This window comes from Bufo gargarizans, chromosome 3 (assembly GCF_014858855.1).
Source record: "Bufo gargarizans isolate SCDJY-AF-19 chromosome 3, ASM1485885v1, whole genome shotgun sequence".
Lineage (NCBI taxonomy): Eukaryota > Metazoa > Chordata > Amphibia > Anura > Bufonidae > Bufo > Bufo gargarizans.
In genome coordinates, this window is record NC_058082.1 from 42782617 (window position 1) to 42809866 (window position 27250).

The following is a 27250-nucleotide window of genomic DNA, read 5'->3' on the forward strand; positions in this document are numbered from 1 at the left end:
TGACAGTGACACTTGGGGTACAGGATAATGACAGTGACACTTGGGGTACAGGGTAATGACACTGACACTTGGGGTACAGGATAATGACACTGACACTTGGGGTACAGGATAATGACAGTGACACTTGGGGTACAGGATAATGACAGTGACACTTGGGGTACAGGATAATGACAGTGACACTTGGGGTACAGGGTAATGACACTGACACTTGGGGTACAGGATAATGACACTGACACTTGGGGTACAGGATAATGATACACTGACACTTGGGGTATAGGATGATGACACTGACACTTGGGGTACAGGATAATGACACTGACACTTGGGGTACAGGATAATGACGCTGACACTTGGGGTACAGGATAATGACACTGACACTTGGGGTGCAGGATGATGACACTGACACTCGGGGTACAGGATAATGACGCTGACACTTGGGGTACAGGATAATGACACTGACACTTGGGGTGCAGGATGATGACACTGACACTCGGGGTACAGGATAATGACACTGACACTTGGGGTACAGGATACACACTGATACTTCAGGACGTTGGGTAGGTAGGTGTCTGGCGGTGCCTCTCCGGGATGTTGCTGTATCACATTGAGCACAGCAGGACATTATATAACTGTAATCTGGTAATTAGATAGCGGTGTCCTCAGCGTCTCCCTCTGCGTGACACTTATATCTTCACTGCTGCTAATCGCCTTATACTGACCCGTCTTCTGTCTGTTTCTCTGTCTCCTACGCTTTGCCCCGTCCTGTAGTTTCTCTGTGGCTATACCAGCACTGCTTTTGGCCAATCATCTACCCCTCCTGCAAAGGTAAAGAAAGGTCTCTGCTCTTCTATCCCCCGTCACTTGTACTGTCCAGCATCTGTCCCAATGTATCGGTATTAAATGGAATCTGTTGATCTGATATGAGTGTGGCAGCCGTATAGGACAACATAATAGAAAACAGTACAGCATAAAATAATACATCATATGATATAATGTAATAATACAATAGAACACAATACAACCCAACATAACACAATACTAGATAACAATACAACATAATAAAACCTGAATAACGTGCGATTATACAGTGCAGCATGTTTTACATAAAGTAGCAATATAATAGAACAATAATACAATGCAATAGCATTTAACAGAAAATAAAATACAACATAACTAAGCATAACATAATACAATATAGCATAATGTAAAGTAATACCGTATAACATAATATAGCATAAAATAACACAACATCTTTTTTTCATTTGGAAATCTCCAACCCTTCAGGATGCCCCAGCAAGCAGCTGATGTCACAATGGGGAAGTTATGACAGGCTGTGGCACAAATGTATTACTGCATGCCACCAAGTCACATGAACAGCCAGAGGTGTGACACATGGTGGGGTGGCCCAGAGGGAGAACCCTCTCTGCCCTGTGGTGGGTCTGGGAGTTGTGTCATTGAGACAATCATTTTAAATTACAAAGGTTTAGCATTACAGGAAAAATCTGCAATAAAAATAATGTAATAAGTACAATCTATAACGTGAAATAAAGACAAAATAAAAATAAAATAGACCGCCAACATAAAACTCACATGGAAGTTTCTAGACCTGCCCCCAGCATCTGTGAACTATACATCCCCTAGGTTAAAAAAAAAGAACACAATTTAAAAAAAGTATTGTAGCTTTACTTTGTGCTGTTAAAAAACGTAAAGTAGAGAAAAGTGTGAAAAACTATTTCCCCTCTTTGTTCCTAGGTATAAAAAAATAAATATAAAAAAAATACTAAATTAAAATTGACAAAAATAAAGTAGAGAAAAGTGTGAAAAAATGACTATTTCACTTCTTTGTCCCTAGGTATAAAAAATAAATATATAAAAAATACTAAAATAAAAATGACAAAAATAAAGTAGAGAAAAGTGTGGAAAAATGACTATTTCACCTCTTTGTTCCTAGGTATAGAAAATAGATATAAAAAAATACTAAAATAAAAATGACAAAAATAAAGTAGAGAAAGGTGTGAAAAAATGACTATTTCACCTCCTTGTTCCTAGGTATAAAAAATAGATATAAAAAAAATACTAAAATAAAAATTACTAAAATAAAGTAGAGAAAAGTGTGGAAAAATAACTATTTCACCTCTTTGTTCCTAGGTATAAAAAATAAATATATAAAAAATACTAAAATAAAAATGACAAAAATAAAGTAGAGAAAAGTGTGGAAAACTGACTATTTCACCTCCTTGTCCCTAGGTATAAAAAATAAATATATAAAAAATACTAAAATAAAAATGACAAAAATAAAGTAGAGAAAATTGTGGAAAACTGACTATTTCACCTCCTTGTTCCTAGGTATAGAAAATAGATATAAAAAAAATACTAAAATAAAAAGGACAAAAATAAAGTAGAGAAAAGTGTGTAAAAATGACTATTTCACCTCCTTGTTCCTAGGTATAAAAAATAGATATAAAAAAATACTAAAATAAAAATGACAGAAATAAAGTAGAGAAAAGTGTGGAAAAATAACTATTTCACCTCTTTGCTCCTAGGTATAAAAAATAAATATATAAAAAATACTAAAATAAAATCGACTAAAATAAAGTTCCTCAGTATAATAAATAAATCATCCTCGATCACCACATAAAATGGCACAAAAATGATTTAAATAACCAAACAAAATGTCTGGTCATGAACGGGGGAAAATGTCCTGTCTTAGGCCTTATGCACACGACCGTATGGCTTTTTCAATGTTTTGCGGTCCGTTTTTCACGGATCCGTTGTTCCGTTTTTTGTTTCCGTTGTGTTTCCATTTCTGTTCCGTTTTTCCGTTCCGTTTTTCCGTATGCCACATACAGTATACAGTAATTACATAGATAAAATTGGGCTGGGCATAACATTTTCAATAGATGGTTCAGCAAAAAACGGAACGGAAACGGAAGACATACAGATGCATTTCCGTATGTGTTCCGTTTTTTTGTGGACCCATTGACTTGAATGGAGCCACGGAACGTGATTTGCTGGCAATAATAGGACATGTTCTATCTTTTCACAGTACGGAAATACTGAAACGGAATGCACACGGAGACACTTCAGTTTTTTTTTGCTGAACCATTGAAATGAATGGTTTAGTATATGTACCGCATACTGAACTAAAAAAACGGCCAGTATACTGAACGCAAAATACTGTCGTGTGCATGAGCCCTAAGGGTCCATTCACACGTCCGTAAGTGTTTTGCGGATCCGCAAATTGCGGATCCGCAAAACACGGACACCTGTAATGTGTGATCCGCAATTTGCGGACCGCACATCACAGACACTATAAGTCTCCATTCACACGTCCGCAATGTGTTTTGCGGATACACGGAGCCACAGATCCGCAAAACACGGAAAGCGGCAATGTGCGTTCCGCATTTTGCGGACCGCACATTGCCGGCACTAATAGAATATGCCTGTTCTTGTCCGCAATTGCGGACAAGAATAGGACATGTTCTATTTTTTTCAGGAACGAAATTGCGGATCCCGAAAAAACTGATCCCGAAAATGCGGATCCCGAAAATGCGGATACGGATCCAGGAAATGTGGATTTGCATCCGTTCCAGCCCCATTGAAAGTGAATAGGTCCGCAAATTGCGGAATGAATGCGGACTCAAATTACGGACGTGTGAATGGACCCTAAACAGAATGGAAATACGGAAACGGAATGCATACGGAGTACATTCCGTTTTTTTTGCGGAACTATTGAAATGAATGGTTCCGTATACGGACCGTATACGGAACGCAAAAAATGGCCAGTAAACGGGGGGAAAAAACGGTCGTGTGCAGGAGGCCTTATACTGGATAAAGGGGTTCTCCGGGCTTTTAATATTGATGACCTATCCTCAGGATATCAGATCGGAGGGGATCCGGGGAAGGTGCACGCAGTCTCTCTTCCTGCCATAGACATAGCAGCAGCGAGCAGGAATAGAGAAGGGCGGCGGCACTCGCACACTGAGCGCGCCGTCTCCTCATACAGCTGATCGGCGGGGGTGCTCTGATCGGACATCGATGACCTATCCTGAGGATAGGTCATCAATAATAAAAGCCCGGAGAACCCCTTTAATACTATTTCTAATGATCTATTGTAGCATAACAGATATCAATATAACACAGTAGGATACAACATACCGCTATACCATGATAATTATAATAATATATAACGTAATAAAATCCTTTTTCACCCAGAATTCCCAACTCACGCAGCACTTTTTTCAAGTCTTTGGCGTACAGAATCTGTCTCTGTCGCAAAACTCACGCTAAGGTCATTATGGTACTGATCAATGTGGTGTTTCGCCCGAAAAGGAGCCATGGCGAGGGGGGACGGGGGCAAGTGAATTTATCTTCTTTCAATGGCATAAAAGAAGACTGAAATCTGATGTAGATTTCATTCCAGGTGCATGGACGGCCAAGGCGTGTGCAAGGGACATCATAGACCGGCGTAAACCGCTAGTCTATTATAACTTCCTGATCATTGCTGATGGAGTGAAAGTCAGTGTAGGCCCGACCGGCCTCGGCGCTGGTGTTTTTTCCTGTTTCCCGTGTCCGGACTTCAGCGTTATATCATCACGCCGATACAATAATAACTCGGTGGTTAGTGCCTTTGAGGACGCGACTTTTGGCCTTAAAGGGAACCTACCTCTTTCTGCATAAATCGGAAGCAGAAGACACTGTATGATACGCTGTAATACGGAGTCATAGCTGGGCCTTCCTTCACCTGGGCAGAGTCCGCTGCCTTAGTACTTTAAATATGGCAGATTGGCTTGTTGGTGCCCCAGCCGCCATGGTACATGCCCAGCTACCACCCAGTAATCTATCCCATTAGGAGTAGTGGCATCTTCCTTGCCTTCCAGCTGCCTGTAGTTTCTCTTCTCCCGTCTGCAGGTTCTCTATGGATGTTCAGAAACCTCCTCAGTCACCAAAAAATCCATCTAGACTATTCTGAAGAGAGGGAGGAGGGGGATGCAGCTGCAGTATCTGTCGCTCAGAGTGTCTGACTGCATGCGATGATAGGAGGATGACTTATGGGGGTTCTCTTGTACTTTGCTATTGATGGTCTGTTCTTAGGATAAGCCATCAATATCAGATTGGTGGTAATCCGACTTCCGGCACCCCGACCAATGAAGAGGGTCTCAGCACAGCGTTACACATTGTCTAGTGGCTGTGCCTGGTACTGCAGCTCAGTCCCACCGGGCAGAACTTCTAGAAATCCCACCAAGCAGTGCCCGGCAAACAATGATTGGGATGCAAAATGATTAATGATGCAAAACTGTATCTCAGATCAAAAAGAGGGAGATTTAAGGAGCAAAGAGGGACAGAGGGACTTGGGTCAAAAAGAGGGACACTTGGGAGGTCTGCAGCCACTCACACACAGACTGGGGGAGAGATACTGCAGCTGCACCCCCCTCCTCCCTCTCTTCAATCCTGAATAATGAGTATTTTGATGTAAAATCTTCCAGCGTTCTTATAGCAGCAGTGGGAGCGTGTCAGGCTTTAGTCACACGACCGCATGGCCGCGTTTGCTGATGGATAATGGACTGAATGGGGAATCACTTACCACAACTGCAGTACTGCGCTGAGTGACTGTGATCTACAATCATAGATGTACACAGTACGTTTTAGCAGTGTTTCCCATCATCCTGGCAGGGCAGGGGTTACTCCAGTGGTGTGGATTTGCACTTCTGTCCCCTCGGCAGTGTTTCCCATCATCCTGGCAGGGCAGGGGTTACTCCAGTGGTGTAGATTTGCACCTCTGCCCCCTCCGGCAGTGTTTCCCATCATCCTGGCAGGGCAGGGGTTACTCCAGTGGTGTGGATTTGCACCTCTGCCCCCTCCGGCAGTGTTTCCTATCATCCTGGCAGGGCAGGGGTTACTCCAGTGGTGTGGATTTGCACTTCTGCCCCCTCCGGCAGTGTTTCCCATCATCCTGGCAGGGCAGGGGTTACTCCAGTGGTGTAGATTTGCCCCTCTGCCCCCTCCAGCAGTGTTTCCTATCATCCTGGCAGGGCAGGGGTTACTCCAGTGGTGTGGATTTGCACTTCTGCCCCCTCCGGCAGTGTTTCCCATCATCCTGGCAGGGCAGGGGTTACTCCAGTGGTGTAGATTTGCACCTCTGCCCCCTCCGGCAGTGTTTCCCATCATCCTGGCAGGGCAGGGGTTACTCCAGTGGTGTGGATTTGCACCTCTGCCCCCTCCGGCAGTGTTTCCCATCATCCTGGCATGGCAGGGGTTACTCCAGTGGTGTAGATTTGCACCTCTGCCCCCTCCGGCAGTGTTTCCCATCATCCTGGCATGGCAGGGGTTACTCCAGTGGTGCAGATTTGCACCTCTGCCGTCTCCGGCAGTGTTTCCCATCATCCTGGCAGGGCAGGGGTTACTCCAGTGGTGTAGATTTGCCCCTCTGCCCCCTCCGGCAGTGTTTCCCATCATCCTGGCAGGGCAGGGGTTACTCCAGTGGTGTAGATTTGCACTTCTGTCCCCTCGGCAGTGTTTCCCATCATCCTGGCAGGGCAGGGGTTACTCCAGTGGTGTGGATTTGCACCTCTGCCCCCTCCGGCAGTGTTTCCCATCATCCTGGCAGGGCAGGGGTTACTCCAGTGGTGTAGATTTGCACCTCTGCCCCATCCGGCAGTGTTTCCTATCATCCTGGCATGGCAGGGGTTACTCCAGTGGTGTAGATTTGCACTTCTGCCCCCTCCGGCAGTGTTTCCTATAATCCTGGCAGGGCAGGGGTTACTCCAGTGGTGTGGATTTGCACTTCTGCCCCCTCCGGCAGTGTTTCCCATCATCCTGGCAGGGCAGGGGTTACTCCAGTGGTGTGGATTTGCACTTCTGTCCCCTCGGCAGTGTTTCCCATCATCCTGGCAGGGCAGGGGTTACTCCAGTGGTGTAGATTTGCACTTCTGTCCCCTCGGCAGTGTTTCCCATCATCCTGGCAGGGCAGGGGTTACTCCAGTGGTGTGGATTTGCACCTCTGCCCCCTCCGGCAGTGTTTCCCATCATCCTGGCAGGGCAGGGGTTACTCCAGTGGTGTAGATTTGCACCTCTGCCCCCTCCGGCAGTGTTTCCCATCATCCTGGCAGGGCAGGGGTTACTCCAGTGGTGTAGATTTGCACCTCTGCCCCCTCCGGCAGTGTTTCCCATCATCCTGGCAGGGCAGGGGTTACTCCAGTGGTGTGGATTTGCACCTCTGCCCCCTCCGGCAGTGTTTCCCATCATCCTGGCAGGGCAGGGGTTACTCCAGTGGTGTAGATTTGCACCTCTGCCCCCTCCGGCAGTGTTTCCCATCATCCTGGCAGGGCAGGGGTTACTCCAGTGGTGTGGATTTGCACCTCTGCCCCCTCCGGCAGTGTTTCCCATCATCCTGGCATGGCAGGGGTTACTCCAGTGGTGTGGATTTGCACCTCTGCCCCCTCCGGCAGTGTTTCCCATCATCCTGGCAGGGCAGGGGTTACTCCAGTGGTGTGGATTTGCACCTCTGCCCCCTCCGGCAGTGTTTCCCATCATCCTGGCAGGGCAGGGGTTACTCCAGTGGTGTAGATTTGCACCTCTGCCCCCTCCGGCAGTGTTTCCCATCATCCTGGCAGGGCAGGGGTTACTCCAGTGGTGTGGATTTGCACCTCTGCCCCCTCCGGCAGTGTTTCCCATCATCCTGGCATGGCAGGGGTTACTCCAGTGGTGTGGATTTGCACCTCTGCCCCCTCCGGCAGTGTTTCCCATCATCCTGGCAGGGCAGGGGTTACTCCAGTGGTGTGGATTTGCACCTCTGCCCCCTCCGGCAGTGTTTCCCATCATCCTGGCAGGGCAGGGGTTACTCCAGTGGTGTAGATTTGCACTTCTGTCCCCTCAGCAGTGTTTCCCATCATCCTGGCAGGGCAGGGGTTACTCCAGTGGTGTGGATTTGCACCTCTGCCCCCTCCGGCAGTGTTTCCCATCATCCTGGCAGGGCAGGGGTTACTCCAGTGGTGTAGATTTGCACCTCTGCCCCCTCCGGCAGTGTTTCCCATCATCCTGGCAGGGCAGGGGTTACTCCAGTGGTGTGGATTTGCACTTCTGTCCCCTCGGCAGTTTTTCCCATCATCCTGGCAGGGCAGGGGTTACTCCAGTGGTGTAGATTTGCACCTCTGCCCCCTCCAGCAGTGTTTCCCATCATCCTGGCAGGGCAGGGGTTACTCCAGTGGTGTGGATTTGCACCTCTGCCCCCTCCGGCAGTGTTTCCCATCATCCTGGCAGGGCAGGGGTTACTCCAGTGGTGTGGATTTGCACTTCTGTCCCCTCGGCAGTGTTTCCCATCATCCTGGCAGGGCAGGGGTTACTCCAGTGGTGTAGATTTGCACCTCTGCCCCCTCCAGCAGTGTTTCCCATCATCCTGGCAGGGCAGGGGTTACTCCAGTGGTGTGGATTTGCACCTCTGCCCCCTCCGGCAGTGTTTCCTATCATCCTGGCAGGGCAGGGGTTACTCCAGTGGTGTGGATTTGCACTTCTGCCCCCTCCGGCAGTGTTTCCCATCATCCTGGCAGGGCAGGGGTTACTCCAGTGGTGTGGATTTGCACTTCTGCCCCCTCCGGCAGTGTTTCCCATCATCCTGGCAGGGCAGGGGTTACTCCAGTGGTGTAGATTTGCACCTCTGCCCCCTCCGGCAGTGTTTCCCATCATCCTGGCAGGGCAGGGGTTACTCCAGTGGTGTGGATTTGCACCTCTGCCCCCTCCGGCAGTGTTTCCCATCATCCTGGCATGGCAGGGGTTACTCCAGTGGTGTAGATTTGCACCTCTGCCCCCTCCGGCAGTGTTTCCCATCATCCTGGCAGGGCAGGGGTTACTCCAGTGGTGTAGATTTGCACCTCTGCCCCCTCCGGCAGTGTTTCCCATCATCCTGGCATGGCAGGGGTTACTCCAGTGGTGTAGATTTGCACTTCTGCCCCCTCCGGCAGTGTTTCCCATCATCCTGGCAGGGCAGGGGTTACTCCAGTGGTGTGGATTTGCACCTCTGCCCCCTCCGGCAGTGTTTCCCATCATCCTGGCATGGCAGGGGTTACTCCAGTGGTGTAGATTTGCACCTCTGCCCCCTCCGGAAGTGTTTCCCATCATCCTGGCATGGCAGGGGTTACTCCAGTGGTGTAGATTTGCACTTCTGCCCCCTCCGGCAGTGTTTCCCATCATCCTGGCAGGGCAGGGGTTACTCCAGTGGTGTGGATTTGCACCTCTGCCCCCTCCGGCAGTGTTTCCCATCATCCTGGTGACACTCAGAGAGGAAGAGCTTCTTATCATCCCTTCATTTCCTGGCACAGATTTGTTTGCTGCTAATTCCAATGTATTTTTTGTAGGGGGCAGAGACCAGGAAACGCTCGCCCACCCTGAGCAGTCAGTTCAAGCGCTCACTGGAGCTGCTCATGAGAACCCTGAGCGTGTGTCAGCCCTTCTTCGTCCGCTGTATCAAGCCCAATGAATACAAGAAGCCTATGGTAAGTTTATCTGGCGGGCACCGGAGAGGGCACCATTATGTTTGCTTTATATGCTGGTGGCGTTACCTACATTGGCCATAAGCTGTGCAGTCAGCCTGGCAAGAGAAGGGTTAACATAGACGATGGAGCTGATGCTGTCGGACTACAGATCACAGCATGCTCATAGAGTTTGTATGCCTTCATGTGTTCATGGCAGTACCTCAGTTTACCCTGCACCCCAAATAACGTACAAATAGGACATTTCCCTTCCATTATGACTGACGGGTGCTGAGGTCTTCTGGGACCTCCTTCTATCCACGACCAAGGGATATGGGTCAACCTCCTTGACCTCAGGACAGAAGTTATGTTTATGGGCATCAGTGACATCCACAGCGCCCCCATAACAGTGACATCCACAGAGCCCCCATAACAGTGACATCCACAGTGCCCACATAACAGTGACATCCACAGCGCCCCCATAACAGTGACATCCACAGTGCCCCCCATAACAGTGACATCCACAGTGCCCCCATAACAGTGACATCCACAGTGCCCCCATAACAGTGACATCCACAGTGCCCCCATAACAGTGACATCCACAGTGCCCCCCATAACAGTGACATCCACAGTGCCCCCATAACAGTGACATCCACAGATCCCCCATAACAGTGACATCCACAGTGCCCCCCATAACAGTGACATCCACAGAGACCCCATAACAGTGACATCCACAGCGCCCCCATAACAGTGACATCCACAGCGCCCCCATAACAGTGACATCCACAGAGACCCCATAACAGTGACATCCACAGATCCCCCATAACAGTGACATCCACAGATCCCCTATAACAGTGACATCCACAGTGCCCCCATAACAGTGACATCCACAGTGTCCACATAACAGTGACATCCACAGCGCCCCCATAACAGTGACATCCACAGCGCCCCCATAACAGTGACATCCACAGCGCCCCCATAACAGTGACATCCAGAGATCTCTCATAACAGTGACATCCACAGCGCCCCCATAACATTTAAGTCCACAGCGCCACCAAAGCAGTGACATCCACAGTGCTCTTATAACAGTGACATCCACGGTGTCCCCATAACAGTGACATCCACAGATCTCCCATAACAGTGACATCCACAGCGCCCCCATAACAGTGACATCCACAGCGCCCCCATAACAGTGACATCTAGAGATCTCCCATAACAGTGACATCCACAGTGTCCCCATAACAGTGACAGCCACAGCGCCACATAACAGTAACATCCACAGTGTCCCCATAACAGTGACATCCACAGTGCCCACATAACAGTGACATCCACAGTGCCCCCATAACAGTGACAGCCACAGATCTCCCATAACAGTGACATCCACAGTGCCCACATAACAGTGACATCCACAGATCTCCCATAACAGTGACAGCCACAGCGCCACATAACAGTGACATCCACAGCGCCCCCATAACAGTGACATCCAGAGATCTCCCATAACAGTGACATCCACAGTGCCCCCATAGCAGTGACATTAACAGATCTCCCATAACAGTGACATCCACAGTGCCCCCATAACAGTGACATCTACAGCGCCCCCATAACAGTGACATCCACAGTGCCCCCATAACAGAGACATCCACAGTGCCCACATAACAGAGACATCCACAGTGCCCACATAACAGTGACATCCACAGCGCCCCCATAACAGTGACATCCACAGTGCCCCCATAACAGTGACATCCACAGCGCCCCCATAACAGTGACATCCAGAGATCTCCCATAACAGTGACATCCACAGCGCCCCCATAACAGTGACAGCCACAGCGCCACATAACAGTGACATCCAGAGATCTCCCATAACAGTGACATCCACAGTGTCCCCATAACAGTGACATCCACAGCGCCCCCATAGCAGTGACATCCACAGATCTCCGATAACAGTGACATCCACAGTGCCCCCATACAGAGACATCCACAGCGCCCCCATAGCAGTGACATCCACAGAGCCCCCATAACAGTGACATCCACAGCGCCCCCATAACAATGACATCCAGAGATCTCCCATAACAGTGACAGCCACAGCGCCCCCATAACAGTGACAGCCACAGCGCCCCTATAACAGTGACATCCAGAGATCTCCCATAACAGTGACTCCCACAGTGCCCCCATAACAGTGACAGCCACAGCCCCCCATAACAGTGACATCCAGAGATCTCCCATAACAGTGACAGCCCCAGCGCCACATAACAGTGACATCCACAGTGCCCCCATAGCAGTGACATCCACAGCGCCCCCATAGCAGTGACATCAACAGTGCCCCCATAGCAGTGACATCCACAGTGCCCCCATAGCAGTGACATCCACAGTGCCCCCATAACGGTGACATCCACAGTGCCCCCATAGCAGTGAGATCCACAGTGCTCTTATAACAGTGACATCCACGGTGTCCCCATAGCAGTGACATCCACAGTGCGCCCATAACAGTAACATCCACAGTGCCCCCATAGCAGTGACATCCACAGTGCCCCCATAGCAGTGACATCCACAGTGCCCCCATAGCAGTGACATCCACAGTGCTCTTATAACAGTGACATCCACGGTGTCCCCATAGCAGTGACATCCACAGTGCCCCCATAATATTGACAAGCACAGCCCATAATGTATGATTTCTGACCATCTCTAACTCCCTGTGTGTATCCAGGCCTAGCTGTTCCTTTACACTGGCAGAATGTGCAGGAAATGTTTGGGAACAAGCTCTCCGTTAAGTGATTGTATGGGGATGAATGATCGCTGGTGTATTCGCTCATTCCCATACAAATTCATTGTTTCTGGGTAGCAGCTCTCAGTTTACACCGGACGATCTGCTGCCCAGAAACAGTGATGTTGGGGCCCGTGTCAGCGTCTGTACATCCCGTGTTATAGACATTCGGGACATTTTTTGCTGTTTTATGTTGTTTTAATTCTGGACGGTGTAGAGAAAAATCTGCTTGCACCAGGAAACCGTGAACAAGCAGGGTGCTGCTGGAGGTGACATACTGTAGTGTGGGTAGATGAGATGGATCAGGAACGTGTCATGATAGCAGTGTTATACAGATATAATGTGTACCCATATAATTAAATGGCAGACTGATGAGGTGATCTGTGCTGGATTATATTCAGAGTCTCCCCTTAGAGCGGGGTGCACCTACCTGACACCAAGTACTATAGCTGATACCTACACTTGGGGTACTGGACAATGACCAGGAGGCGATCCCTTTATGTGCAGTGTCCAGGAGGCGGTCCCTTTATGTTCTGTGCCCAGGAGGCGGTCCCTACATGTTCTGTGCCCAGGAGGCGGTCCCCTTCATGGGCAGTGTCCAGGAGGTGGTCCCTTCATGTGCAGTGTTCAGGAGGCGGTCCCTTCATGGGCAGTGTTCAGGAGGCGGTCCCTTCATGGGCAGTGTTCAGGAGGCGGTCCCTTCATGGGCAGTGTCCAGGAGGTGGTCCCTTCATGTGCAGTGTTCAGGAGGCGGTCCCTTCATGGGCAGTGTTCAGGAGGCGGTCCCTTCATGGGCAGTGTTCAGGAGGCGGTCCCTTCATGGGCAGTGTCCAGGAGGTGGTCCCTTCATGTTCTGTGCCCAGGAGGCGGTCCCTTCATGGGCAGTGTCCAGAAGGTGGTTCCTTTATGTGCAGTGTCCAGGAGGCGGTCCCTTCATGTGCAGTGTCCAGAAGGTGGTCCCTTCATGTTCTGTGCCCAGGAGGCGGTCCCTTCATGGGCAGTGTCCAGAAGGTGGTTCCTTTATGTGCAGTGTCCAGGAGGCGGTCCCTTCATGTGCATTGTTCAGGAGGTGGTCCCTTTATGTTCTGTGTCCAGGAGGTGGTCCCTTCATGTACAGTGTCCAGGAGGTGGTCCCCTCATGTGCAGTGTCCAGGAGGTGGTCCCTTCATGTACAGTGTCCAGGAGGCGGTCCCTTCATGTGCATTGTTCAGGAGGTGGTTCCCTCATGTGCAGTGTCCAGGAGGTGGTCCCTTCATGTACAGTGTCCGGGAGGCGGTCCCTTCATGTGCATTGTTCAGGAGGTGGTCCCTTCATGTACAGTGTCCAGGAGGTGGTCCCTTCATGTACAGTGTCCAGGAGGCAGTCACTTCATGTGCATTGTTCAGGAGGTGGTCCCTTTATGTTCTGTGTCCAGGAGGTGGTCCCCTCATGTGCAGTGTCCAGGAGGTGGTCCCTTCATGTGCAGTGTCCAGGAGGAGGTCCCTTCATTTGCAGTGTCCAGGAGGCGGTCCCTTCATGTGCAGTGTCCAGAAGGTGGTTCCTTTATGTGCAGTGTCCAGGAGGTGGTCCCTTCATGTGCATTGTTCAGGAGGCGGTCTCTTTATGTTCTGTGTCCAGGAGGTGGTCCCTTCATGTTCTGTGTCCAGGAGGTGGTGCCTTCATGTTCTGTGTCCAGGAGGTGGTCCCTTCATGTACAGTGTCCAGGAGGTGGTCCCTTCATGTGCAGTGTCCAGGAGGTGGTCCCTTCATGTTCTGTGCCCAGGAGGTGGTCCCTTCATGTACAGTGTCCAGGAGGTGGTCCCTTCATGTTCTGTGCCCAGGAGGCGGTCGCTTCATGTACAGTGTCCAGGAGGTGGTCCCTTCATGTTCTGTGCCCAGGAGGTGGTCCCTTCATGTTCTGTGTCCAGGAGGTGGTCCCTTCATGTTCTGTGCCCAGGAGGTGGTCCCTTCATGTTCTGTGTCCAGGAGGTGGTCCCTTCATGTTCTGTGTCCAGGAGGTGGTCCCTTCATGTTCTGTGTCCAGGAGGCGGTCCCTTCATGTACAGTGACCAGGAGGTGGTCCCTTCATGTTCTGTGTCCAGGAGGTGGTCCCTTCATGTTCTGTGTCCAGGAGGTGGTCCCTTCATGTTCTGTGTCCAGGAGGCGGTCGCTTCATGTTCTGTGCCCAGGAGGCGGTCCCTTCGGGGGCAGTGTCCAGGAGGTGGTCCTTTCATGTTCTGTGTCCAGGAGGCGGTCCCTTCATGTTCTGTGTCCAGGAGGTGGTCCCTTCATGTGCAGTGTCCAGGAGGTGGTTCCTTCATGGGCAGTGTCCAGGAGGTGGTCCCAACATTAGATCTGCAATGAGATGGTTGAGAGGGAGGATACAATGCACATATTGATATTCAGGAGCCTGGAAAGCTGGGTGACAACACTTTTGGGAGCGGTAATGGCAGCCATATTGTTTTCCACCTAGCTTTCCCAGAATCCTCTGTTTCTTGTGCTAACCATTTCCTTGTTCTCCGGCAGCTGTTTGACAGAGAGCTGTGCATCCGTCAGCTGAGGTACTCGGGAATGATGGAGACCATTCGCATCCGCAGAGCTGGGTACCCCATACGCTATACGTTTGTGGAGTTTGTGGACCGTTATCGTGTGTTAATGCCGGGGGTGAAGCCTGCTTACAAACAGGTATTATCTCTAGGGAGAGAAAACCTGCAGTGTGTAGCATGGTGGGGCTTGTAGTTGTACAGTGTTTCAACAACACAGGTATAGGGGAAAAGAACATATGTTATCTTCCGGAACCCCTGTGTCATCACAAAAGGGGAACTGGACCTGGCGTAGGACTTTAATGTCATTGCATGATATAATTTGAATGGCTTTTGCAGGAGCTGACTGACATTTTATGCCAAACCACAATTTTCTCTGGTCAATGGTGGTGCTCCGGAAGAAAGCCGGGGCAAGAGAAATTACATGGGGGGGGGGGGGGGGGGGGGGGTAAAGTAGTCAATGGGCAGAGCATAGTCCAGGGTGAGGATTATGGAATCATTTGAGGAGGGGGATTAGCGGTCTAATAGGAAAGAGAGAAAAAAGTCATGGTTTCCGCCATGGTAAAGCAGTAAAGACTGTAGACTGAAGTCCCATCATCCATCTCAGACTGCACAGTGGAGATAGCAAAACAGTGACCAACTCCCATCATCCACCCACTTTACCAAACAAATACGCACATCATCCCGTACCGTGTGTCATACGGGAAAAACATGGAGTGTGCCAGGAACATCGCCAGCCTCACCCGTAAACCTCACATCCTGCCTGAATCCAGAAATAAAAAAAATCAACAAAAAAAAAAAAAAAAAATTTACAAGATTATAAATTATAAAAAAAAAAGAGTCAATTCCTTTTTCCTAATTTTTTTCCTAATTTTTTTCTCTCTAGGGGGATCTGCGGGGGACAGGTCAACGTATAGCGGAGCGTGTGCTGGGCAAGGATGGCGACTGGCAGATTGGCAAAACCAAGATTTTCTTAAAGGTATTCATCATCGTGTTCCGGGATTATAAATTATGGGTGAGGGACGAGCCATGAGGAGCCCGGGCTCCTAACCTCCAGCATTGGACAAGCACATAGGAAGCTGGGCAGATCACGTGATGATGGGCTTGGTGCCAAGTTACCAGACTTCATATGAGAGGCCACGTCTGACACGATTCTCTACATAGATCCATGACAAGTGCTGAGCTGCAGTACCCCTCACGTCCACTACATTATATATGGCGCTGTCTGCTTCCAGCTAAGCTCTGATTGGTCGCTATGAAAGCTGAGCTCTGATTGGTTCCTATGAAAGGTTGCTAAGAAAGCTGAGCTCTGATGGGTTTTTATGAAAGCTGAGCTCTGATTGGTGGCTAAGAAAACTGAGCTCTGATTGGTGGCTATGAAAGCTGAGCTCCGATTGGCGGCTATGAAAACTGAGCTCTGATAGGTTGCTATGAAAGTTGTGCTCTGGTTGCTATGGATGCTGAGCACTAATTGGTTGCTATGGAAGCTGAGCACTGATTGGTTGCTATGGAAGGTGAGCTCTGATTGGTTGCTATGGAAGCTGAGCTCTGATTGGTTGCTATGGAAGCTGAGCTCTAATTAGTTGTTATGGAAGCTGAGCTCTGTTTGCTGACTATGAAAGCTGAGCTCTAAAGGGTTGCTATGGCAGCTGAGCTCTGATGGGTTACTATGGCAGCTGAGCTCTGATGGGTTGCTATGGGCAACAAAGACATTCTTACCGTATGACAGTGTTGATGTAGCCCAAAATCCTGTACAAACCACACAAGAGACACAGGGCTGGGACTTTCATGCTGGAGCCGAGTATAATGTTAGAACTGGTAGCAGGTTTTATATGGGACACCATGTCTGCCACCAGGGATCTGCATCGGGTGCAGCTACGGAGTACTTTCTGAGACCACTATCACATCACACAGGTAGTGGAAGCAGAATCAGCGATGAGTACCAATACTGGTTAAAGGGGTTGTCCAGGATTAGAAGAACATGGACGCTTTCTTTCAAAAACAGCACCTCCCCTGTGCACAGGTTGTGTGTGGTATTGCAGTTCTGCCCCATTGACTCCAATGGAACAGAGCTGCAATAGCAGACAAAGCCTATGGACAGGGACAGTGGTGGGGCTGTTTTGGAAGAGAGCAGCCATGTTCTTCTAATCCTGGACAACCCCCTTTAATGTTGCAGTCAGCAGGGGTTAATATGTGTTCATGATTTTTTAAAAATGGTGAGTCACCGGTATATACATAAAAGGTCCCCAAATGTATTCTCAAAGGCTTCTAACTCCACCAACCTGTGGTATTATAGCTGATTTTTTAGATGAAATCCATGGTGGCCCCTCTGGGGGCATCTAAGACAGGCACTCTCGAGGGATATCTGAGGCTGAGAAGGGGCATCTGTGGTGGGTAGCCTAGGCCAGGGAACATCAGAGGCATGCTCTCTTGGGGGGGTATTGGTAGAAGGCACTCCAGGGGGCATTAGTGTCTTTCAGTACAAGGGGCATCTGTGGCAGGCACTCTAGGGGGCATCTGTGAAGGGAACTCTAGGGGGCATATATGAAGGGAACTCTAGGGGGCATCTGTGGAGGGAACTCTAGAGGGCATCTGTGGTAGGCAGTCTAGGGGGCATCTGTGAAGGGAACTCTAGGGGGCATCTGTGGTAGGCAGTCTAGGGATCATCTGTGGCAGACACTCTGGGGGCATCTGTGACAGACACTCTGAGACTAGAGGGCATCTGTGGCATGCATTCTAGCGACATCTGTGGTGGGAACTGTAGGGAACATCTGTGGCAGGCACTCTGGGGGCATCTGTTGCAGAGACTCTTGGAGAGGTATCTGTGGCAGGCCCCCTGGGGGAATCTGTGGCAGAGAATCTTGGGGTCTGGGGAGGTATCTATGGAAGGCCCCCTGGGGGGAAATCTGTGGCAGGCATTCTACAAGACATTTGTGTCAGAGGAACCTCAAATAGCCTGCTACAGATGCCCCTAGAGTGCTTGCCACAGATGCCTCTGAGAGTGCCCACCAAAGATGCCCCTAGAATACCTGCCATAGATGCCTCCTGATTCTTCCCACTGTCCAAGCCATCAGTGCAGTGTGCCAACCTTAGAAGAACCTCAAGGAGCCTGCCACAGATGCCCCCTAGAGTGCCTAAGGTTGGGACACTGTATAAGGATATTGATGGCTTGGACAGCGGGAAGAATCTGGAGGCATCTCTGTCATGTACTCTAGGGGCATTTTTGGTGGGCACTCTGGAGGGTTCTGCATAGTAATGAATTCTCAATCAATCTGACAGTTCCAGAAGAGAACTTCAGGTTTTTGTTCATGTCCATTTTCCAGCTATCCTGCCCACAAAACCCATTGTGGAGTTTATTCAGATCAGGATCCTCTCTAATGTTTTCTATCGGGGCCCTGCAGCCGTCAGTCCTGGAGGAAACACTTGCAGGAAATTGAGGTTTCCCCGGCAGGAAATGGAGAGAACCTCTGGGTGGACAGTCCATAACATTGACATGTGTAGAAAAACAGGACCTGTGGGCCGGGTCCATCCAAGAGCTCTGCATATGAAGGTGTGCCAGTATTTCTGAATTGGTCACGTGATGGCAGGGTGCTAATACTTCTACATATAATCAGGCACTGTGGTGGAGCGAGCCAAGGTGTCTACTTCAGTCATAGAATATTGGTGGGTGGGGGAAGAAGAGACATCACCGTTTATCCACTGGACATAGACAAATGGTCAAGGCTATCAGTATTTGTGCACTGATCATAGACGAGCGCTGTGGGTGGAGGTGTCAGTATTTTTACATTGGTCATAGACGATTACTGTATGTGGGGGTGTTAATATTTTGCAGAGGTCATAGACAAGCACTATGGGTGAAAGTGTCAGTGTTTTTGCATTGGTCATGGACAAGCCCTATTGGTGGGGGTGTCAGGATTTCACAATTGGTTACTGACAAACACTATAGGAGGGGTTGTCAGTATTTTGTATAATAGTCATCAGCAAGCAGTATAAGGGGGTGTTAGTGCAGTGACCAGGAACGGGTTCGGTGACGCCACATTTAGTGCAGTGGTCGGGTCAGGTGGATAATATATCCTGTATTTGTCGTGACACCAATTGCAGCGTGCGCAGGGTACTATCCCAGGGCCCTTCCAAGGTGTTATAGCGCACGTCCCAGATTAGGAATGCCAGAGTGGTGTAATGGCCTATATTGTCTCTATAGCTTGATGTTAGTTGTGTCACGGTGTCTCCTACCTGGGTACGGCTGGACTCCTGGCTCACTTGCAATAAATTTGAGTGTAGTGATAGTAGGAGTAATAGAGGAACTTGTCCGAATAAATGATGTCCAGACCTTTAGATGAAGTTCAAAAGTTGCTTTACGTGGAATAACTTGCATCCAAACAGTATACAGCTTTGGTCTCTTGGTCCCAGCAGGTTTTGGCAATCATTGGCAGAAATGAGTACTTCTGCTTTAAATGTGGAGCTTGCAGGATAAATGTCTGCTTAGTAGCTCTGTAACTGCGGCAGGGTTAGCTTCTGCACTTATCTGTACCTTCTGCTCTATGGGAACAGACTAGCTTTTCCTAGGTCTCTGGACTTATCTCACAGATGGATTCTCAGGGGATGCTTTTTTCCTGGAACTCTGGCGTTTGTCTGTAGTTTTTTGCTTTCCTCATCCAGCAGAGCTGAAGGTGCTCAGACTGGGTATATGGCCAAGTCTCAGCCGAGACTAGGTCCATGCTGTCTTCCCTAAGAAGGGGTCACCTGGACACTATTACACAGCCTTCCCCTAGCAGGGGGGAGGCTACACTGACTAAAATTCCTTCTCCACCCATGCTGCAAGATATGGGACCAGCCCACCTCTCCCCAGAGGGGGAGCTAAGCTGGAATAAACCATTCCAGCTTAGATTCACTAAACTGTGACGTGTACTTGCCAATGGGTTGCTGCCACCTACTGGTAACCAAGCAAATTACATGAACAATTGCATTTAACATAGATTTGTATGTACATTTGTGGAAGACATGAGCAAAATCATATCAGATGTTAGGCCTGCAGTCTGTGCCGGCGCCGCTGCTCCTAACCGCAGGCACGGGCGGCAGGCTCCCTCTTTTTCCTCCTGTCGTCCTGCTGACAAACATGGGCAACAACTTGCTTCTACTACATATGTTCCTTCCTGCTGGAGACTTGCATTAGTGTTGAAGCTTGCATGGTTGTGTCTCTCTTCACCTAAGAGGCAGCACACACACGCCCTCTGTCTCAGCAGCCTATGGCTGGATTGCAGCAGGTATTTAAAGGCACTTCCTACCACAGTGTCTAGCCCCTGTGCAAAGGTGTTTATCTTGTCTGCCTTCCTGTGTACCGAATCCTGCTATTGTACTCCTGGACTTTGCTTTCTGCCGCCTGCCTCTGACCTCGGACTTCGTTTATGGACTTTGCCTGTTTGCTGCCTGCCCCTGACCTCGGATCTTGTTTGCTGAATTTGCTTGATTGCCGCCTGTCCTGACCCGTACCTCCAGGCCTCGTACGTCCCCTCGGTGCTTGCACAGAGTACTCTGACCACCTTGTCAGCTGCCACTGACTTGGGGACTACTCTGGAGTGACACCTGGCAGCTACTCTACGGCCCAAGCCTATCCCCACCATCAGGGGCTCTAGTGAATACCAGGTAGCTGCTTAGTTACGCCCCTCCGTAGTATACCCAGTCAGTAGCGCAGTAGGTCCACACCCGCTTGCATAACATCAAATATCAGTATAAAGGCTCTTGGAAGATAGTAGCGGGGTAGAGGAGTGTAGTAACACAACTCTGGGGTGTTACATTAGTATTTCTGCAAATTTTAGTGGGGGGGGGGCAGCTTAGTATTTTTATATCAGTCATAGGCAAGCGTTTAGGGAGATGCGAGTCATTGGTCAAAAGATGGGGTTAGCGGTGTGTGTTGCGAGGGGGTGCAGGGTCCGTATTTCCACATCACAGGGTAAAATGTTGGGGACTTTGACATGATTGTTGAGGTGGGCCAGTCGTGCTCATTTATAATGATGGCAGTGGATTAGAATCAGTGGTGTGGACTCTATTTTCCATTGGGGGGGGGGGGTTATTACTTACACATCGCTCAGTGTGGGGGAACCTCAGCATCACTATTGTTCTGTATTACAGGACCACCATGATATGCTGCTGGAGATTGAAAGAGACAGAGCCATCACCGACAAAGTCATCCTCATCCAGAAGGTGGTGCGGGGCTTCAAGGACAGGTGAGGTGGCTCCCGAGGTGTAGAAGCTCCTGGGCCCTAATACAAAATCTACGATGCGATATTCGGAATACTGGTTTCATCTCCTACATGCCAACTCTACTGGAAGAACTGGGGGGCTCTCGCAAAAAGGAGGAACTTTCTCCCAGGTGCACCACGGAGGGCTGCTTTCTTCTGGACAGAAGTCCTCCATGTACTTTACCTGTATGTGGTGCTGCTGGGATATTACATCATCAGACCCAGCCAAGTGCCCAAAATGCATTGAGGAGCATGGTTCAGGTTGACATGGGGTAGACTGCCATATAAAAGGGGGTGGAGCTCTGTACAATGGGGCGTGGTTTGTGTTCTAAGGGTCCTTGACCTGCTAGAAGAGCGCGCTGATGCAAAAAGATTTTGGCGGTGCACTTACATGTCTCCCAGAGCCCTCATTTCAAAAAGGATCAAGGCTGTGTCTTCCCATGTAGCAGACAGGCTTTTAGTGTGAGAGGGGGTGGAGCACTGCACAACAGGGGCGTGGTTTGTCTAATAAGGGGGCGTGGCCTGATAAAAGGGTGTGTTGATGATGGAAAAATTGTGGTGGTGCACTGCACCTACATATCCCCTTGGGACATCCCTTCAAAAATGATCAAGTGTGTGTTTTCCTATGTAGCAGAGGGACCTCCTCAGACACCCTGACCCGGAGCTGCCCACGTGTGACCCCTACATTTCGCCATGGCTCTTTAGAATAGCAATACTTTGGATTGAATCCATTTTTTTTATTTATTTCCAGGTCCAACTTTGTAAAAGTTAGAAAATCGGTTCTTATGATCCAGAGATACTGGAGAGGATACAACTGCAGAAGAAACTACTCTGTGGTAAGCTTACACGATGGAGGAAGAGGTGGACAATAACTGAGTCAGATTCTTTCAATTTTCCCTTTAATTGCCCTCCCGCCATTGCAGTGAGCCCCTGAGGATCTGGTGCAGAGGATGGGAGTGGTAGTGGCCCTGATGAGATGATGTGTCTCAGTGTACTCCCGCAGGCCATTGCTCCCTCGGGATCAGTGCAGTGGAAAGGTGGTATAAGGAATCAGGCCAGAAGTAGAAGAATGAAAGTCTCTCTTTACTGTGCAAAATAGGAGTTGTAGTACATCCAGCAGTAGTTGCATATAGTGCAATTTTTCTTCCCAGATGATGAGGAACGGTGGCTGACAAAGTCACAGATAATGGCACCTCTGGTATGATATCTTGCCGATGTCTCTCTCCTGAATTTCAGGCTAACATGTGGATAAAAGTGTCCACTATGTAATGTAGGCTGTGAGTTGGTCTCGCCTGAATGTGATCTTAGGTGATGGGTGTCTGAGCCGTAGTCCCTCACCTGCTCTCTCTGCCGCACCTTCTGCACTTTGATTTTACTTTAGGAGAAGTCAGGACCAGGTGTGATCATGTTCACCCTAATGGTCCTGTCAATCAAAGTGCAGAGGACGCAGCAGTTGCAGAGAGCAGAGTCTCTAGGAGTAATGGCAATGCCCCTGTTGCACCTAGAGGCTAATTTGCATATATTAAAACACAGGGGTGCATCCAGCCTTTTTGCTGCCTGAGCCGAAAATTTAAACGGCGCCCAACAGTATGTTTAAGGCATACTGTGATACAGTTGAATATAGAGAGATATTCCCACAGGCCTACTATTGCCCTCACTTGTCTCTAGGTCTTGCCGCCTGAGGCAATTGCCTCACCTGGCCTCATTAGTGATGCACCCCTGTTAAAACATAATTTTTCTCAGCAATGCGGACACATATGAACATGGGACCAACACAGATGCCGTCAGCTGCCAAGCGCACATGTAACAGGTCAGATAGTGTCCTAGGGACAGATCTGCTGACAGAAGGGCTTTAAACAGATAAGTATGTACGCCCTCTGATGTCATTTAAAAAACAAAGTAAGGGCGGGTTTGCATTTGCGTTATGGAATTCCGTTATAGGTTCCATTGTGACTGAGATATAACGGAATATGATGGAATGTTAGGACGGAATTCAAAATGGAAGCCTTTAAGAGGCATTCAGTTTTGCTCCGTCCTAATACAGGTCTATGGGGACAAATAACGGTTCCATTTGGTTCCGTTATACATGACGCCAAAAATAGTCACTATGGGTGGGGGTATCAGTAATTTTGCATTGTGCTATGGGTGGGAGTAGATACCGCCCTCTGATGTCACTTCCTCTTGGCTGTAGAATTTTTTTTCAGGGGAAAAAAACAATGGATGTCTATGGCACAAATACGCCAAAAAATAAGCCCAAAATCGGATGATTTAAAAAAAAAATGCTGTTGACCCAAAAAATGCAAGAAGAAAAAATGACACTACAGAAAAAAAAACATGTCTGCACCGTGTTTAATAATTCCCGCTAAAAAAATGCTGCAGAAAACTCAAAATTCAGCAAAAATATTTGCCAACTTTTGTGGATTAACAGTGTTTTTGTAATGACATACGTGGCTTACCTTAGCCCCCTGGTGTCCATGAGTTACCCTTGTAAACAATATTAGGCGTCCACAGGTTTCCAAGATGGCGGCTGCATATTCTATTGCGCAAGCGCTGAAGGTGTCCAGCGCAGGCGCAAATACAGGACGTTCTGCTGCATGTATTTGAGCCACAGGGGACACAGCTGCCATATTGGAAAGCTATGGCCATCCCGTATCTTTGCCGGTGCTGAGTGCTTTCAATGCCTGTGCAGTAGAGGATGCAGCAGCCGCCATCCCGGGAACATATGGACGCCGTGCATTATTTACACGAGTTACCCATAGACACCCATGGACCTCACTGTGAGCCCTGATCTGTGCTACCATTTCGTATGCCATTTCCCACCAAAACTGAGTCTTCCTCAACATGTGACCGCAACTGGATCTTCAGTTTTATCAAGCAGGATCTCTGCTTGCTGTAAATGAATTAAATCATTCTTGATGGCTGAAAACCTGTCCAGCTCTTTACAATGTGTCACTGTATGAGCAGAACAAAGTCAGATTTTGGAGTCTCTTGGTATAAATAAAAATGTTTCAATTCACTGACAGCAAGCAGAGATCTCGAAAACAGGTAAGGAAATGAAATAGAAAGTTGCAGCGTTAAAAAAAAAAATTCTAAGACCACATTCTTATAGTTTTATCTCTTTTGACCAGATGAAAATAGGCTTTCTGAGGCTTCAGGCGCTCTACCGCTCCAGAAGACTTTGCCAGCAGTACCATATTGTTCGCCAGCGGATCAGCCATTTCCAATCACGGTGCCGAGGGTACCTGGTCCGAAGGGCTTTCCGACACCGACTGTGGGCAGTTTATACCATTCAGGCCTATTCCAGGGGGATGATCGCCAGAAGACTTTACAAGCGCCTTAAAGGAGAGGTATGAGAAAGTCAGCGCTGACGTAGGGTGGGATGGAGGATCATCCAGTGCTCAGGGGGCTCACAGGGACGCCCCCTAGGACTCATACCGACACACTGACATCAGTACGAGGCGCTTAATGGCTTTGTCATAGAATCTTATATTATTCGTTTTCTACAACTGCCTTTATAGCTGAAGGACCCTCGGGTATATTTAATCTATTTAATTTCATGTTTGTGTGTGTCGTTAAAAGATATCGACAGTATCCACTATAACAGTGACATCCACAGCCCCCCACCCCTTAACACTGCCCCTCCCCACAGTGCCCTGTGCCCTTAAAATGGGACCTCCACAGCAGCCCACCCCCTTAACTTTGACCTTTACAGCAGCCTGCCCCTTTAACAGTGAGTTCTACAGCACCCCACCCGCTGCCCCCTTAACATTGACCATAGGTTACAGTCTCCTTAACTGACCTCCACTATTCCCAGCCCCCTTAACAGAGACCTCCACAGCAACTGCCCATTTAACAGTGACCTCCACAGAGCTCAGTTCCCTTAAAATGTGAATTCCACAACACCCCACCCCATTAACAGTGACCTCTACAGCATGTCGCCCCTTAACACTGACCTTTATAGCGGACCGTCCCCTTAACTGTGACCTCCACCGTTCCCTGCCCCCTTAACAGAGACCTCCACAGTGACCGCCCCTTTAACAGTGGCCTACACAGCATCCCGCCCCCTTAACACTGGCCTCCACAGCGGCTGCCCCTTTTATTAGTGACCTCCACAGTACCCCATTTTCTTAACAGTGTTTTCCACAACACCCCGTCCCCTTAACAGTGGCCTCTACAGCAATCTTCCCCTTAACACTGACTTCCATAGTGGACCGTCCACTTAACTGTGACCTCCACAGCAGCCTGCCCCTAGGGTAGCCAGAGGTCCGGTTTTAGGCCGGACCGTCCAGCTTTCAGACTCCCTGTCCACCGTCCGGTGCAGGACCTGGACAGACACAGGGATGTCCTTTTGAAAAGCTCACTCTCAGACAGCAGCACTGTGCTGTCTGAGAGTGAGCTGCAGGGAGAAAGTCACCCTCCCTCCCACCCCTGCAGCTGACAGAAGTTGTTTTTTACCTTAATTATTTCAATATCCGTCAGCTGCAGAGTGGGGGGGGGGGGGGGGCATGGCCTAACCAGGTCGGGGGGCATGGCTTATCGGGACCTGGGGAGGGGTTTTTAAGTTTGTCTTTTAAAGGTTTTCCTGAATGGCCACCCAACCTGCCCCTGAACTGCGACCTCCACAGCACTCCGCTCCCTTAAACAGTGTCATCCACAGCGCCCTGCCCCTTTAAAGCTGACCTGCAGCAGTGAAGAAAAATGGCTGTTTTTTTTTGGAAACCTGGTATAAAACTGTGTGCATGTGGAGACTAAGGACCTGCGAGCTTCTATTGGCTGATAACAGACATGTGACCGTGTGTATGGCATTTGGGATATGAAGAGAAAGACCTGCAGGCTTGTATTGGCTAATGTAGGTCATGTGATGTGCCATATTCGCATTTTTGGGGGAATATCTCAGGAACGGTATGTGCTAGAGAGCTGTGACCTGGTCTAAAACCTTCCCGGACACCTGATGTACCTGTGTGCCAAATTTGATGATTGTAAATGCGACGGTGCGGATTCCTTTAGCGGACATACATACATACATACACTCAGCTTTATATATTAGATTCCACTATTATCAGAGCAGAAGACACCTGAGAATACCAACAGTCTTCTCACATTACAGAGGGGCCGGTAAAGAGACCCTCTCAGAACGGCCTTTAATATTGTTCTTTTTCCTGTTTTAGTATCACCGGCGTTTGGAAGCCGAAAAGCTGCGCCTTGCTGAAGAAGAACGCCTGAAGAAGGAGATGAGCGCGAAGAAAGCCAAACAGCAAGCAGAAAAGAAGCACCAAGTAAGGAGTCTTATAGAATGAGCCTGGAAGTATCAGGTGGTATCATACCGACATACTCCATGGTGGTCCTACATACACAGTTCTCTTATGCTGGAATAGTTCTTCAATCTTTATTTTTTTATAGTTTTTTTATTTTTATTATGGTGGAAGGGGAGTGATTAGAATTTTTATATATTTATTTTTTATACTTTTAAAAACTTTTTTTTTACTTTTTTTCCCCACACATATTTTAAGTCCCCTTAGGGGACTTGAACATGAGATCGTTAGATCGCTTGTCCCATAGACTGCAATGAATTACCATTGCAGCGTATGGGACATACAGTAGGTTTCTATGAAGATGGCTCCATAGGAACTATTGCTGTGATAGCCTTGGATCCTTTAGTGGGACTTAGGCTACCACAACAAAGAAATGGCTGCCCCCCAGTAGCCTGCTCTTCCTATGATCATAAACTTTGATATATCCTTATGACGTATGAAAGTTTCACCAAAACTCAGTGACCCAGTAATCGGAATATTGCCTACTTGTATGCAGTTCCAGCTCCATCACAGATACAAATTACACAATGCTTTATGGGATTCGTAACCTGGAAAACTGGTCGCCACCATGTAAAAAAGGCCAAAATTCCCACATATCACATAGGTCCTATCTACTCATCCATATTGATGCTTGAGGTCTGATGGGCCTCTACCCCTCTGTCACTAGGAGCGCCTGGCCCAGCTGGCCCGTGAAGATGCAGAGAGGGAGGTGAGGGAGAAGGAGGAAGCTCGTAGGAAGAAGGAACTGCTGGAAAAGATGGAAAAAGCCAGAAATGAACCGGTCAACGACTCTGATATGGTGGACAAAATGTTCGGCTTTCTTGGTACCACATCATCACTGCCCGGGCAGGAAGGGCAGGCGCCAACAGGTTTTGAGGTACAATGCAGTGTTTTCTCCTAATTGTGTCGCATGTTTCGGTGGTAGGTCATTTGCTGCCTGCAGGTAATTGGG

The 27250-nt window shown here is 48.9% G+C and overlaps 1 protein-coding gene across 2 annotated transcripts in view; it reads left to right on the forward strand.

The window, feature by feature from the left end:
• MYO7A (myosin VIIA) overlaps nt 1-27250 on the forward strand; it is a 148371-nt gene that overhangs the window by 57865 nt on the left and 63256 nt on the right. The window contains exons 15-23 of one of the 2 annotated variants that reach the window (XM_044284681.1): nt 769-825; nt 9351-9488; nt 14731-14889; nt 15634-15726; nt 20877-20971; nt 21738-21822; nt 24115-24333; nt 26155-26262; nt 26966-27175. In XM_044284681.1, the coding sequence (XP_044140616.1) occupies nt 769-825; nt 9351-9488; nt 14731-14889; nt 15634-15726; nt 20877-20971; nt 21738-21822; nt 24115-24333; nt 26155-26262; nt 26966-27175 (1164 nt within the window). The remainder of the gene's footprint in view (nt 1-768; nt 826-9350; nt 9489-14730; nt 14890-15633; nt 15727-20876; nt 20972-21737; nt 21823-24114; nt 24334-26154; nt 26263-26965; nt 27176-27250) is intronic. The other variant, XM_044284682.1, reaches the window with a different exon arrangement.